At 41.8% G+C, this 13,492-nt stretch overlaps 1 protein-coding gene across 1 annotated transcript; it reads right to left on the reverse strand.

Annotated features, from left to right (window-relative positions):
• LOC8056964 lies at positions 421–1,837 on the reverse strand. The gene is made up of 3 exons (XM_021462091.1): positions 1,195–1,837; positions 964–1,082; positions 421–846 (listed from the first exon to the last, which is right to left on the reverse strand). The coding sequence occupies exons 1-3, from the start codon at positions 1,835–1,837 to the stop codon at positions 421–423; spliced, it is 1,188 nt and encodes a 395-aa protein (XP_021317766.1).

Below are 13,492 nucleotides of genomic sequence, written 5' to 3' on the forward strand. Positions count from 1 at the left end.
GCTATAGCGGCTGCCATCTGCCATAGCGTGGTGTTGTTGGCCACGCTATTGCGGCGCTAAAGCGACGCTATTGCGCGCTATTCAAATGGAACACAAATAAATAGATAATGGAAAACATCAGGTACTAGCCTACATCAGTCCATCACAGATTCACAGGTGTATTATATCATTGCATGACATTCTGGACAACAAATAAGTGGACGGCCACTTAAGCAGTACACCACAACAAGAACAGTTATTAAGTGTAGTGCATTACAACATGAACTTAATACCAGAACAAGAACAAGACTGCATACTGCTAAACTGCATAAAAAATTAACAATTATTAAGTCCACACCCTAGAAGACTTAATACCACATGAGCTTAGTCACTTGAAGCACCAGGGCACCACATAGCCAGCTGCACCATCACTGATCATGATCATTCACTGTGAGAAAGTGAATCTGAACCAAGTTCAGAACTAAGATAAGAAGGCATTTCAGTGTCTTCTTCCCCATCAGAAGATGGAGCAGATAACTCTTCATCCTCAAAAGAAGTAGGGATCAATCTCAATCTCTTCCTCTTCTTATTCCTGTTTCCTCCCCTCCTTGTTTCTTCTCTTTGAGGTGGAGGTGCAACTCCCTGTGATGATGCTCCAGTTTCTCCCTTCTGCAATGGATCTTCCTCTGTTGGCTCAATACCAGTGATCCATTCATTGTCTTCATCTTCTAAAACATCAAGCACGTGTTTCTCAAGAGGATCTTTATCCTTGTTGTCTTTCTTTTGTCTTAGTCTACAGTTGAACTTGATGTAGACAAGATCCCTCATTCTGTCATGAAGAAGCCTGTTTCTTGTCATTGTGTGGACCTGCATAGGTGTGATCAGATTATGTCAATGAGAATGAAAGAGGAGAGGAATGATAATGAAGAATTGCTTAAATAATAAATTATAAATATTAAATGCACAGAGGGATCAGATTATTACTTGTTCAAATGAACTCCAGCATCTCTCACAAGCTGATGAACTGCATGTCAAACTTAGAATTCTAGCAGCTAACTTTCTGAGGTTTGGTGCACTACTTCCATGGTTGAGCCACCACTTAGCTAAATTACAAAAAAATGAAGAAGTAGAACACACGACAAATTAAATTTTATATTTCATATACCAAGTTTTTATTACCAATAGTCCAATAATATATATGGCAATTTTGCATACCTGGAACAAAATGAATATTTTTGCACTGCCTTTTAGCAATATCTTTGCCAAATGATCCTTCTGCATCTTGAAACCTTTGAAGCTCTTCAATAATCTTGTCTTGAGTATCTTCATCTGGAACAAGCTTTGTGATGCATGTTATTACACCATCTCTGAATGACTCATTGTCCTCTATAGCCTTCTTGTTTTGATAATAGTAGAAGGGGTTCAAGTAGTAACCAGCCCTATGCAAAGGTGTCTTCAGCATGCTGTCCCACCTTTTGTCAATGTACTGAAAAACTTCCTCATACTTTTTTCTATCATTGTTGAACCTCCTAGAGATCTCATTCTTAGCCTCTTGTAGATACCCATATAGGAACCCCATTGCTGGCACATCACTATCCATTCTCCTCAACACAACAGCTAATGGCTCAAAGAAATTTACAGCAGTTTGAACACCCTTCCAAAAAGATTCACTTGTCACAATCTTGTGTGCTTTCTTACCTTTGACACTCTTCAGGTAACCTAGTTCATTGAGCTCATCTTCCCTAAACAGCCTCTGCAATTGCTTCTTGTTTTCAAGCAAACTCTTCAAGTTAAGATATGTTGTAGCAAACCTTGTGACACCACATCTGACCAAATCTCTAGAGAGATACTTCCTCATAAGGTCTAAAACTCTAGTATGGGCATACAAGAAAACAGTCAAGCATTTTGCTTTAGTAATTGTTGCTGCAACTTGTGGCATCTTTCCTATGTCTTCAAGCATGAGATCAATAGTATGTGCAGCACAACCAGTCCAGAAAATAGAGGGATGCTTTGCTTTCAACAAACTGGCTGCTGCCTAATTTGGTCTAGCATTGTCAGTCACAACTTGAACAACATTCTGCACCCCAATTTCTTCAATACATCTATCAACTAGTTCAAAAATGTATCTCCCATCTTTCTTAACAGCTGAGCAATCAACTGAATCAAGGAAACAAACTCCATAAGCACTATGAACAACCAAATTCATCACACCTCTACCCCTTTTGTCTGTCCAAGCATCTGTCATTACTGAACAACCATGTAGTTCCCAAGACTCCTGGTGAGACTTCAAGCCCTCTTACACTTTTCTTTTTCTTTTCTGTAAGAATTTTCCACTCATCTCATATGGACTAGGCCCCCTCAAGTTTCTGCCAAAATCTCCAATGGCCTCAAGCATCAAATCAAAGCTAGGAAGTGTGACAGTGTTGTGTGGAATACCTGCTTCATAAAATTACTGACACATGTACTGACATGCCCTATCCCTCTTCTCTTCTCTTTTTTCAGTAGACAGCTTGGACTGCACCTTATTGTCAATAGATTTGCCCTTCCTTGCAGCAATTACTTCTTCTGGAGTTAGCTTGCAGTACTTATCCATGGGACCACCTGAAGAACCACATTTGGTACTGGCCTTCTTCAACACAATGACTGAATTACCATCTCCATCACTATACTCCTCTCCTTCAGAATGGCTCAAATCAACTTCAGCTCTCTCATCTTCCTTGTCCTGTTTCTTCTTTTGCTTGATATCTAGTTACTTTGACGGTAGCTGCACCATTTCTTTTTGTATATCAGATGGAACTTTGGTGCACTTTGCAACACCATAGCCAGGAACCTTACCAAGATGATACTTTATTCTAGTAATTCCACCATTATAAACATTACTACAATAATTACACATTAGAGAATTTTTTTGGTGACATCTGGCATTGTGCAATGCTTTCAGGCTGGGTCTGATGGTTCAGCAACAGTTTCAGCAACAGTTTCAGGTTAGGCTGTAGATGCAGTGCTAGATAAACCTAATTCATAATGGCATTATTAACAAATTAAATCGGCAATAGTAAACTACAAATCAAATTACTAATTTAGAATGGCATTAACAAATCAAATGGCATGGCTGGTGTCGTCGAAGAGCAGGGGAACAAGAACTAATTAAGAAAATCTCATTATCTCAAGAACAGGGGAACAAGAACTTGCCTAGGGTTTGCGCTGGTGCACTGCCATCCGGTTCTGACATTGTTGGGCTCGAGATTTACTTGAAGACGTACCACCTAGCTGGTAGGGAAGCCATTGCCGCCGTCGAAGCCTTGCCAAGTCCCGTCCTTCTGCCGCAACCGCCGCCGTAGCCTAGTCGGCGAGCCGTCAATGTCGCTGTCGCGGTGTCGCCCGTCTCCGGCCGCCGCAAGGCAGAGGAAGAGGATGAAATGTGCGCTCTAGGTCTAGGGTAAACACTCAGATAGGGAAGGCGCCGTATATGGGCCCTCAATGGGCTAAATTCGGTCGGGCCACCGCTGTTTTTTGGGTCCGAACTGATAGCGCGGTTTTAGCGGCGCTAAGGCGCTAAATGCATTTAGCGGCGCTAAAGCGCGCTTTAGCGCCAAAAGCGCCAATAGTGTGGAAATGGACGATATCATCGCGTCGCCTGTTCCTAGCCGCTATAGCGCAGCGAAAGCGTTCAAATAGCGCGCTATTTAAATCCATGCAAGGGATATAATGCATGCACCCATTGTTTTAGTGACATTGAGGCTGTCTATTTGAAAAAATGTCGAAAGGTCGTGTACCTTGGCTATCGTAGATTTCTTGCTAAGAACCACCAGTTGAGAAAGAAAGGCAAATATTTTAAAGGTACGGCAGAACACCGGTCGAAGCCCGGCAACTGAGATGGGGTAGAGTATTTAAGATGGTTAAGGATTTGAAAGTAGTGTTTGGAAAGGGACAAGGTAGCGAACCTATTCCAAAAGATGCTTCGGGGCGCGCCCCAATGTGGAAAAAGAAGTTAATATTTTGGGAGCTACCATATTAGAAAGACCTTGAGGTCCGCCACTCAATCGACGTGATGCACCTGACAAAGAATCTTTGTGTTAATCTCCTAGGATTCATGGGTGTGTTTGGAAAGCCTAAGGATACCTTTGAGGCACGAGAGGACTTGAAGCGCATGAAAGAACGAGACAACCTGCATCCAGAGAAGACTGATGATGGACGCAATTACTTAAAACCTGCTAGCTACACTCTTAGCAACGAGGAGAAGGAAAGCATGTTTGAGTACCTAAGCAGCACAAGGTCCAATCTAGATTCTCCTCTAATATAAAGCGTATAATAAATGTGCCGGAGAAGAAATTTGTAAACTTAAAATCAAACGTCTGGTTGCCTTATTATATAAAGCGTATAATAAAATGTGATTATGACACAACTGCTTCTAGTTGCCTTAAGAGGAATTCTACCTCCACATGTACGTTTGGCCGCCGTGAAGCTATGTGCATTCCTCAATGCAATTTCTCAAAAGGCAATCAATCTTTTGGATCTAGCTAGTCTACATAATGATGTGGTTCAATGTCTTGTCAGCTTTGAGTTGGTGTTCCCTCCATCCTTCTTCGATATCATGACACATCTCCTAGTTCATCTGGTCAAAAAGATTATTATTCTGGGTCCTGTTCCTACACAACATGTTTTCCTTTGAGAGATTTATGGGTGTACTGAAAAATATGTTCACCAACGGGGTCCGCCAGAAGGAAGCATCGCCAAGGGATACAGGATAGAGGAGGTCATTGAGTTCTGTGTGGACTTCAGTCCTGACCTTGACCTGATTGGTCTTCCTGAATCACGGTATGAGGGGAGACTTGGTGGAAAGGCTACACTAGGAAAGAAAACATATATCAGCCAGGGTGATGATTCATTTAATAAAGCGCACTACACAGTTCTTGAAAACTCCACTGTGGTGGAACCGTATATTGAGGAACATATGGATTTTGTATGATCCGAGAATCCTGGGAGGAATGAGGCTTGGATTACATGTCATCAAATGAAAACATTCGGTGATTGGTTGCGAAAAAAATTTAGGGTGACAAAATATTGGAGATGAACTATATTTGTTAGCTAGGCAGCCGGCGTGGCACGTTCTCACATACAAAGGGTACGAGATAAATAGAAATATATTTTACACCATATCCCAAGATAAACAGAGTACCAACCAAAACAATGGTGTCTGCGTGGATGCCACGAAACCGAATGGGAACATACACACATATTATGGTCGCATAAAGGAAATTTGGGAACTAGATTATGCATATAATTTTAAAGTCCCTTTATTGTGATGCTAATTGGTGAAGATGACCGGAGGAGGGGTATCAGTCGATAAGGAGTATAGAGTGACAATAGTGGATCTCAACAATACTGGGTATAGAAATGATCCATTCGTCGTTGCTGCTGATGTGAATCAGGTATACTATGTGAAAGACATGTCTACAGAACCCAAGAGAGGGAAACACAACAAAAAATCAACCAACGAGCCAAAGCAAAACATAGTTCTTCTAGGGTAAAGAAACATCATGGGAATTTAAGACAAGTGAGACATGTCAGAAGATTATGAAAAAGATGAACGAATCCCACCCTTCTGTGTGGCCAAAGACCCAAGCATCCTGCTCGCTGCTGAGGACACTCCATGGTTACGGAACGATCATAACCAAAGGCATTACATGAAGAAGAAGTTTACCATTGTGCCCGCTCGATATAGCTAGTGATATCAAATTAATAATGTGAATTAGACATCTTGTGTAATATAATTGTAACTTTATATGTTGAAAATTAAAAAATTTGAGTGGTACTCATGACATTTGTAGTTGAGACCATCCAGGGTTCGGTCCAAGTGTGTGTTTCTAAAAACCAATGTTTTGATTTTAGTCAAACTTGGCGAAATGACCCATTTGATGACTTCAAATAAAAAATTTTTGAATACCAAGTTTTTAGAGCTCATCAAGATCTACATTTGATATAAGGTCCATTTTTCATTTGAATAAATTTTAGCCTGTCCTAGACACATATTTTTAAGATCCAAGACCGGTTTTGGTCAGACTTGGTCAAATAACAGACTAAATGACTTAAAATGAAAAACTTTTGAATACCAAGTTGTTAGAGCTCATCAAGTTCTACATTTTATACATGGTCCATTTTTCATTTGGATAAAATTTAGTGAGTCCTAGGCACATATTTTTAAGATCCAAGACGAGTTTTGGTCAAACGACAGACTAAATGACTTGAATTGAAAACAATTGAATACCAAGTTTTTAGAGCTTATCAAAATTCAAACTTTTTATATAGACCATTTTTTCATTTGAGAAAGTTGTAGTAAACAATAATTGTAACACCCAAAATGTGAATTTCAATTAATAGGAATTAATTGATTTATCTAAGTATTTATGTGAGCATTTAAAACCTAGTAAATAAATAATTTTTGTGGAAAATAAAATTTATCCTAAGGTTAGGAACATGTGGTGCATACATGCTGGAGCATATTGGATCTTTCATTGTGTTTGGCTGGAATTTATTCTTTGCTCAAAACTCTTTTGGAAAAGATTTGAAAAGAAAAGAAATGAAAAAAAGAGGGGAAGAACCCCGCAGCCAGCCAGCCCAGTTTCCCCCTGGCCCTTTTTCTTCCCTTCCCCGGCCTAGCAGCCTCGTGGCCCAGCGCTGCCGCGCAGGCGCGCCTCCCTCCTTCTCCTTTTCCTCCGCTGACAGCTCGGCCCCACTGCGCAGCGGCTTCTTCAACCTGCCGTCAGGGACAGCGGGCTTTCCATCGGGGGGGAAGCCGAATCCACCCTACCCGCGATTGCCTTGCCAAAAACGTTCTTCCAAGCCCTTTTAATGCTCGGTGACCGATCTCGCAGCTCCCCATCACAGTTTGGATCCCGATCGAGGGCTCTTTCCGCCGCCGCACGGGGCTGCACCTCCTCAAGCTCGCTCCGGCCGTGAGATCATCCTTGGTGAGCTCGCCACTTCCTTCTCTTCCCTCCGGTGCTTTCGGTTCAGTTTTTGGTGCTCAGGAACGAGAAGCCGGACGACGCCGGTGAGCTTTGGCTTTCTGGCCATCACGCCGCCGTGTCGGGGCCATCTCCGGCCGGCCGACCGCCGCCCGCCTCCCTCTCGCCTGATCTCGGCCGTCTGTTTGGAGATCAACGGCCGAAATTCGTGCGTACCCCTTCGCGGTGGCCATTTTGTTTAAGAGCCCCTGGAAAACTTGATAACCAACCCGCGGTCCAAGGCGTAATCACTAGTTTATGTTTTCCTTTTCAGAAGGCGTATTCTGGTCGGCTGAATCTAAAATACGTTTTCAGTTAATTACAGAATTGCCACTGGATTTGTTTTGCTTATAAAATGCTCATATTAACTCCGTTTTTGTCCATTCAAATTCCGTTAGATTCGTATTTACGAGCTCTACATGTTAGAACTATTTATTCTCTGTTTTGAAACTTTTTAAATTCCTGGTTCTATTTAATTAATTATTTCTCTATAGGAAATCTTAGAAAATTCATATCTTCGACGTTTTAATTCCGATTTTCGTGAACTTTACGTTTGTGTGATCGTAGCGCTGCGTAGATTATTTTCATAAACTTTTATCTTTGTTTTACCACTGTTTGGTGTAATGTTCTAATTATATTTTCTTTGCTTTGTGTATGATTGTCTCCATTGGATTGCGTGTTGTTGATTGATGGTTGGGAATAGACGGTGAGCCGTACGTTGGTGATCAAGACCAAGCTTTTGAAGACCAGCAGGCTGAGGAGAGCTTTGAGCAAGGCAAGTATAACTTGGGATCATCCTTGTTACCTATTCACTTATAAATACATATATATCATATGCATGCTATCACCTTGTCGACCTTAGCAAAATCATAGATGTTTGTTATCCTGGATTCCTTGCTACCTACTTGATATGCATTTGGTGTAGATGTGCTAGTGCTTGATATAATCCATGATCTTGTAAGATGATTAATAGCTATGCAATGAACATAAAAGAATGACAAATAACTGTATGAGATCTTGTCTGTAAGTGATCACCGGGACAACAGTGCAACCATGAGGGCTATAATGGCTCTGGTTTTAGCTCAGTATGAAGCCCTTTTCTAGCTTGTTAGAGGTTACCCGAAAGGGTGGAGGGGCTGAACCGTTTTGGGTATAGTGTGGCCTCTGTCTGTATGTGTATAGGTTGTGAGTCATTGTGCCATCGGAAGGGGGGCTCTATATCTACGCGCAAAGGAAACCTTGCGGCCCTAACATGTTAGACGAACTTTTAAAAGGCTTCATAGTGATCCCTGCCGACCTCCCTAGGAAGGGGGTTAAGAGATTAGCTACCTCAGGCGAAAGGGTAAATCATGACTCATGGGTAAAGATGTACAACCTCTGCAGAGTGCAAAACTGGTATACTAGCCATGCTCACGGTTATGAGCGGCCTTGGGGGTTCTTGCTGCGCCAACGATGAGCTTATTAAGTTGTTGTGTTCATTTGATTATCGTTTATGCTAAGAATTAATTATGCTTACACTTGATCATGTGATTAATGGATTATTTATGCTACATTTGCTATTTAGTTATGAACATGCAATCCACTATTAAAAGCTAAATGCAGTCAAACCAGTGTCAGCTATTTGAGCCTCATGAACCCCTGGTTATACTTGTTGAGTACGATATGTGCTCACTCTTGCAATTTCCCGGCACCTCAGGATATGATAATGAAGATGACTGGAATGAGGATTACCGTTATGAGTACTAGGTTTGGAGTCAACCAGTCAACAGTGTCCCTGTGTGGAGCTTCCGTCGAGAGCGTTGTCTACTTTATGTTATCATCCTTGTATGAGACTATGTGATATTTTATATTCCGCTATGTAATAAACACTGCAATGGTACATTTGAGATTTGTCTACTTATGTGTGTGATAGTTTCTGGGGCACATATGAGCCTTTTTATGCATCCTATTTTGTTCTTAAAATATGGGTGTGACAAATTGGTATCAGAGCTTTGTTGACTGTAGGACGCAAACCTAGTTAGCAATGGTCGAAAATTTAGGTCCTTTATTTTACTTACTTCATGCTGCCCAGTATGGCCTTGTTATTTGCTAAAAGTTTATGCTTCTCTATCTTGCTCTATTGTGAAATTATTGCATCCATCTGATCCATGTCTAAAAACATTTTGTAGATGCCGCCCCGTACCCATAATGCTACACGTATGGCTGCTGAGGAGTACCGTGCCATGTTCAACCCAAGAGGACAGCATGTGGATGGAGTTCCTGAGTTGGAAGATGAGGAATCAAGGGTGGAAGCTCAGGAGTAAGTGCCTGAAGATGAGGAGATGCAAGATCCACCTCCACCACAGTCTGCTAATGCAAGGATGGGATGGACTACTGAGATGTGGATTCCAGAAGCAGATCCCAAGGCTTTCTTCCATGAGAATTTGGTGTTGACATCGGAACACCATTACCCGGATTAGCAAGCCACACTGGAGATAACTGCACTGAGCACAAACACCCTCTGAAGAGATCACTTTGGGTTGCAGAGCTGGTGGTCAAGACACTGGATGCCACTAAGGGGATTCGAAAGGTTGAATCAAAACACATCTCTCAAATCAGCCGGGACACGATGAAGGAAAGCATGGCAGATGCAGCTTACCAGGCCTTGATCTTTTACCGTGGTAGACGCTTTGAGGATGTCCAGTACAATGCAACATTCCACTATCCTCGCTTTGTACCAGAGAAGATGACTTGGGCCATAGAAGTTGCAGATGCTTCACAACCAAAGCTTCAAGCACAAGTGGAGTTGACTTATGAGCTGACCGTCAAGGTGATAGAGTTGGAGAATGAACTGCACCGTGAGAGGAAGCTGCTGGAGAAAGAGCAAAGGGAAGCAGATGACCTTCGAGCGGAGTTAGGCCGTCCCAAGCTCCATAAGAGGCTGCGTCTTGAACCTATCTTGAAGGATGCTGCTCCCGAGGAATAGAAAAGAACCCATATGTAATAGGAACGTTAGTAATTTGCGAGTTATTTCGAGTCCTTTGTTAGTGTGGTGTGAACTTGGTGTGCTTGCTGATTTGTTATTATGAATATGTGTGATTTGGATTTTTGTAATGAGTGCTGGGATTTTGTGGGCATCTCCACAAGTTCCCTAGTTAAGAACCTTAAGTAAGAACATGAATAAATAGTGGTTTGGGGTCATATCCTGTTTCTGTCTTTTGCTGTTTTTCTGGAGCAGTCTGCAATGATTCTGGTATAAATCAAATTCTGTTCGTGCAATGTTCATCAAAATTTTCTGGGAACAAGGAGACTTTCATATCTTTCCAATGCCACAAGAATGACCATATTATCTATTATTAGCTGTGAGTTATGACTGTTTAAAGTTGAGGTTTCTGCGCAGTCTGGAATTCTGTAAGAGTTTCGGTTGTACCCAGTTTTTGATTAACCTAACGTTGGAATCTGGTAATATGATCTAAATGAAAATTGTAGACAATTTCTTTATCTTTCCAACGGTGTACAGCATGTATTCTTTTGAGTTCTGGAACTCGAGATATGACTGATTTGCTGATCTGCTGATGTTGGATGTTACCTAGAAAATTTTAGATTCCGTTAACTCTTGAAATTGTCATGTTAGACATTACTAAGATGTGTTTATATACCTTGGAATGCAGATTGCAGCAAGGGGAAGAGGCAGAGGCAGAGGCTATGGCAATGGCAATGGTGGCAATGTCCCAATCACTGTGGAGGAACTCATGCAAACCCAAAATGAGATGATGCACGTTTTCATGCAGCACCTACAGCAGCAACCTCCACCAACACCACCACCTGTTCATGTGAGAGATAAGCGGGGGGAGTTTATGAAGGGAAGACCTCCAGTATTTACATACTCAGCTGATCCCATAGAGGCAGATGATTGGTTACGTGCTGTGGAGAGGCAACTAAACATAGCACAGTGCAATGACTTGGAGAAGGTGTTGTATGCTTCTGGACAGCTTTAGGGGGCAGCTCAGATATGGTGGGAGTCATATCAAGCTACTCGTCCTAACAATGCTCCTCCTGTCACATGGCTGGAATTCTGTAGGGACTTCAGAGCTCGACATATAAATGAGGGAATGATGGAGCTCAAGCAAGAAGAATTCAGATCACTCAGGATGGGCTCCATGATTATGGCAGAATATCATGACACATTTGAACAGTTGGCTCGCTATGCTCCGAACGATGTCAGGGAAGATGCTGATAAGCAGCGTCTATTCATGAAAGGTCTTTACTACGAGCTCAGGTTGCAGTTGGCTGGAAACACCTATCCTACCTTTCAAGCTCTTGTGAATCGTGCTATTGTGCTTGATAATATGCGGAAGAGTCAGGATAAGAAGAGAAGGATGCTGGCACAAGGTTCTGAGAGCAACAACCGTCAGTGTTTCAGTTCCCATCAAGGCCATCAGCAGAGGTTCCAGGGACCAGTTAGTCAGTTGAACCGCAACCAGCAACCCCAGCGTTTCCAGAATCAATCACAGAGTGGGAACCAATGTCCTCCATTCCAGCAACGTAATCCCAGACAGCAACAGAATAGTCAGCAAACCCCTCGCACTGGGAATTCAAGTGCTACCCCCATGAAAAGAAGTGCTTCCAACACTCCTACGAGGTGTTTCCAGTGCGGGAAGGAAGGGCATATGTCATACGATTGTCCAGAGAAGTTTAACAAGCAGAACAACAACCAGAAGTCTACAGCTTATGCGGCAACCGTGAATAATGTGGCTAGAGAGACAGTTCATGAGGGACCAGAGATCATGATGGGTACGTTCAGCATCAACTCTATCCCTGCTATAGTTTTATTTGATTCTAGAGCTTCGCATACATTCATATCACAAGCATTTGTTAGAGTTCATAGCATTCCTCTAGTTGCAATGAAAACCCTATGCTAGTTAATTCACCGGGTGGGACTATACCAGTTTCTTTATGTTGCCCCTCAACAAGTCTTTCTTTAAGGGGGTAGATTTTCCTATCAGTCCCATGGTTATGAGAACTTCAGTCATAGATGTGATCTTGAGTTTGGATTGGATGAAGCAACATGAGACAAATATTAATTGCAAAGAGAGAGTAGTGGCTCTGACAACACCAAAGGGGGAATGAATCAGTGTTGATGTGACAGTGCAAGCACCACTCACAGGTAAAGTGAACCAACTGAATGATGCTGTTGATCCTCAGAATTTGGTAGTGGATGAGTTTCCAGATGTCTTTCCAGATGAATTGCCAGGTATGCCACCTGACCGAGACATTGAATTCATTATTGAATTACTACCTGGTACTGCACCCATAGCTAAAAGACCATATAGAATGGGGGTTAATGAACTAGAAGAACATAAGAAACAAATTAAGGAATTGCAAGATAAAGGGTTCATTCGTCCTAGTTCATCACCATGGGGTGCACCAGTTATCTTTGTTGATAAGAAGGATGGTAGTCAGAGGATGTGTGTTGATTATCGGTCACTTAATGAGGTCACTATCAAGAATAAATACCCATTGCCTAGGATTGATGACTTGTTTGATCAACTAAGAGGTGCTTGTGTGTTCTCTAAGATTGATTTGCGTTCTGGTTATCATCAATTGAAGATTCGGAATTCTGATATACCAAAGACAGCTTTCACAACAAGGTATGGGTTGTATGAGTATACAGTTATGTCTTTTGGTTTGACCAATGCACCATCTTACTTTATGTACATGATGAATAAAGTATTTATGGAGTATCTTGATAAGTTTGTGGTGGTCTTTATTGATGATATTCTAGTATTCTCTAAAACCAAGGAAGAACATGCTAAACATCTGAGATTGGTCTTACAGAAACTTAGAGAACATAAGCTGTATGCCAAGCGTAGTAAATGTGAGTTTTGGTTGGAAGAAGTTTCTTTTCTTGGTCATGTTGTTTCTAATGGTGGTATTGCAGTGGATCCCAGTAAGGTGAAAGATGTGCTGAATTGGAAACCACCTACAGATGTAAGTGAAATTCGCAGTTTTCTTGGGTTAGCTGGTTACTACCGTAGATTCATTGAAGGGTTCTCAAAACTTGCAAAGCCTATGACTGCTCTGTTGGAGAGAATGCTAAGTTTGTATGGTCTGATAAGTGTCAAGCTAGTTTTGAGGAGTTTAAGAAGAGATTGACTACTACACCTGTGTTGGTATTGCCAGATCTGAGTAAGAGTTTCTCTATCTATTGTGATGCTTCTCGTCTGGGTTTGGGTTGTGTTCTTATGCAAGAAGGTAGAGTTGTTGCTTATGCATCTAGACAGTTGAGGAAACCTGAACTGAATTATCCTACTCATGATTTGGAGTTAGCAGCTGTGGTTCATGCATTGAAGATTTGGAGACACTATTTGATTGGACATAAGAGTGACATATACACTGATCATAAGAGTCTAAAGTATATCTTCACCCAAACAGATCTGAACTTGAGGCAACGGAGATGGTTGGAACTGATAAAGGATTATGATTTAGAAGTGCATTATCATCCTAGAAAGGCGAACGTCGTAGCT

Source organism: Sorghum bicolor, chromosome 5 (assembly GCF_000003195.3).
Source record: "Sorghum bicolor cultivar BTx623 chromosome 5, Sorghum_bicolor_NCBIv3, whole genome shotgun sequence".
NCBI lineage: Eukaryota > Viridiplantae > Streptophyta > Magnoliopsida > Poales > Poaceae > Sorghum > Sorghum bicolor.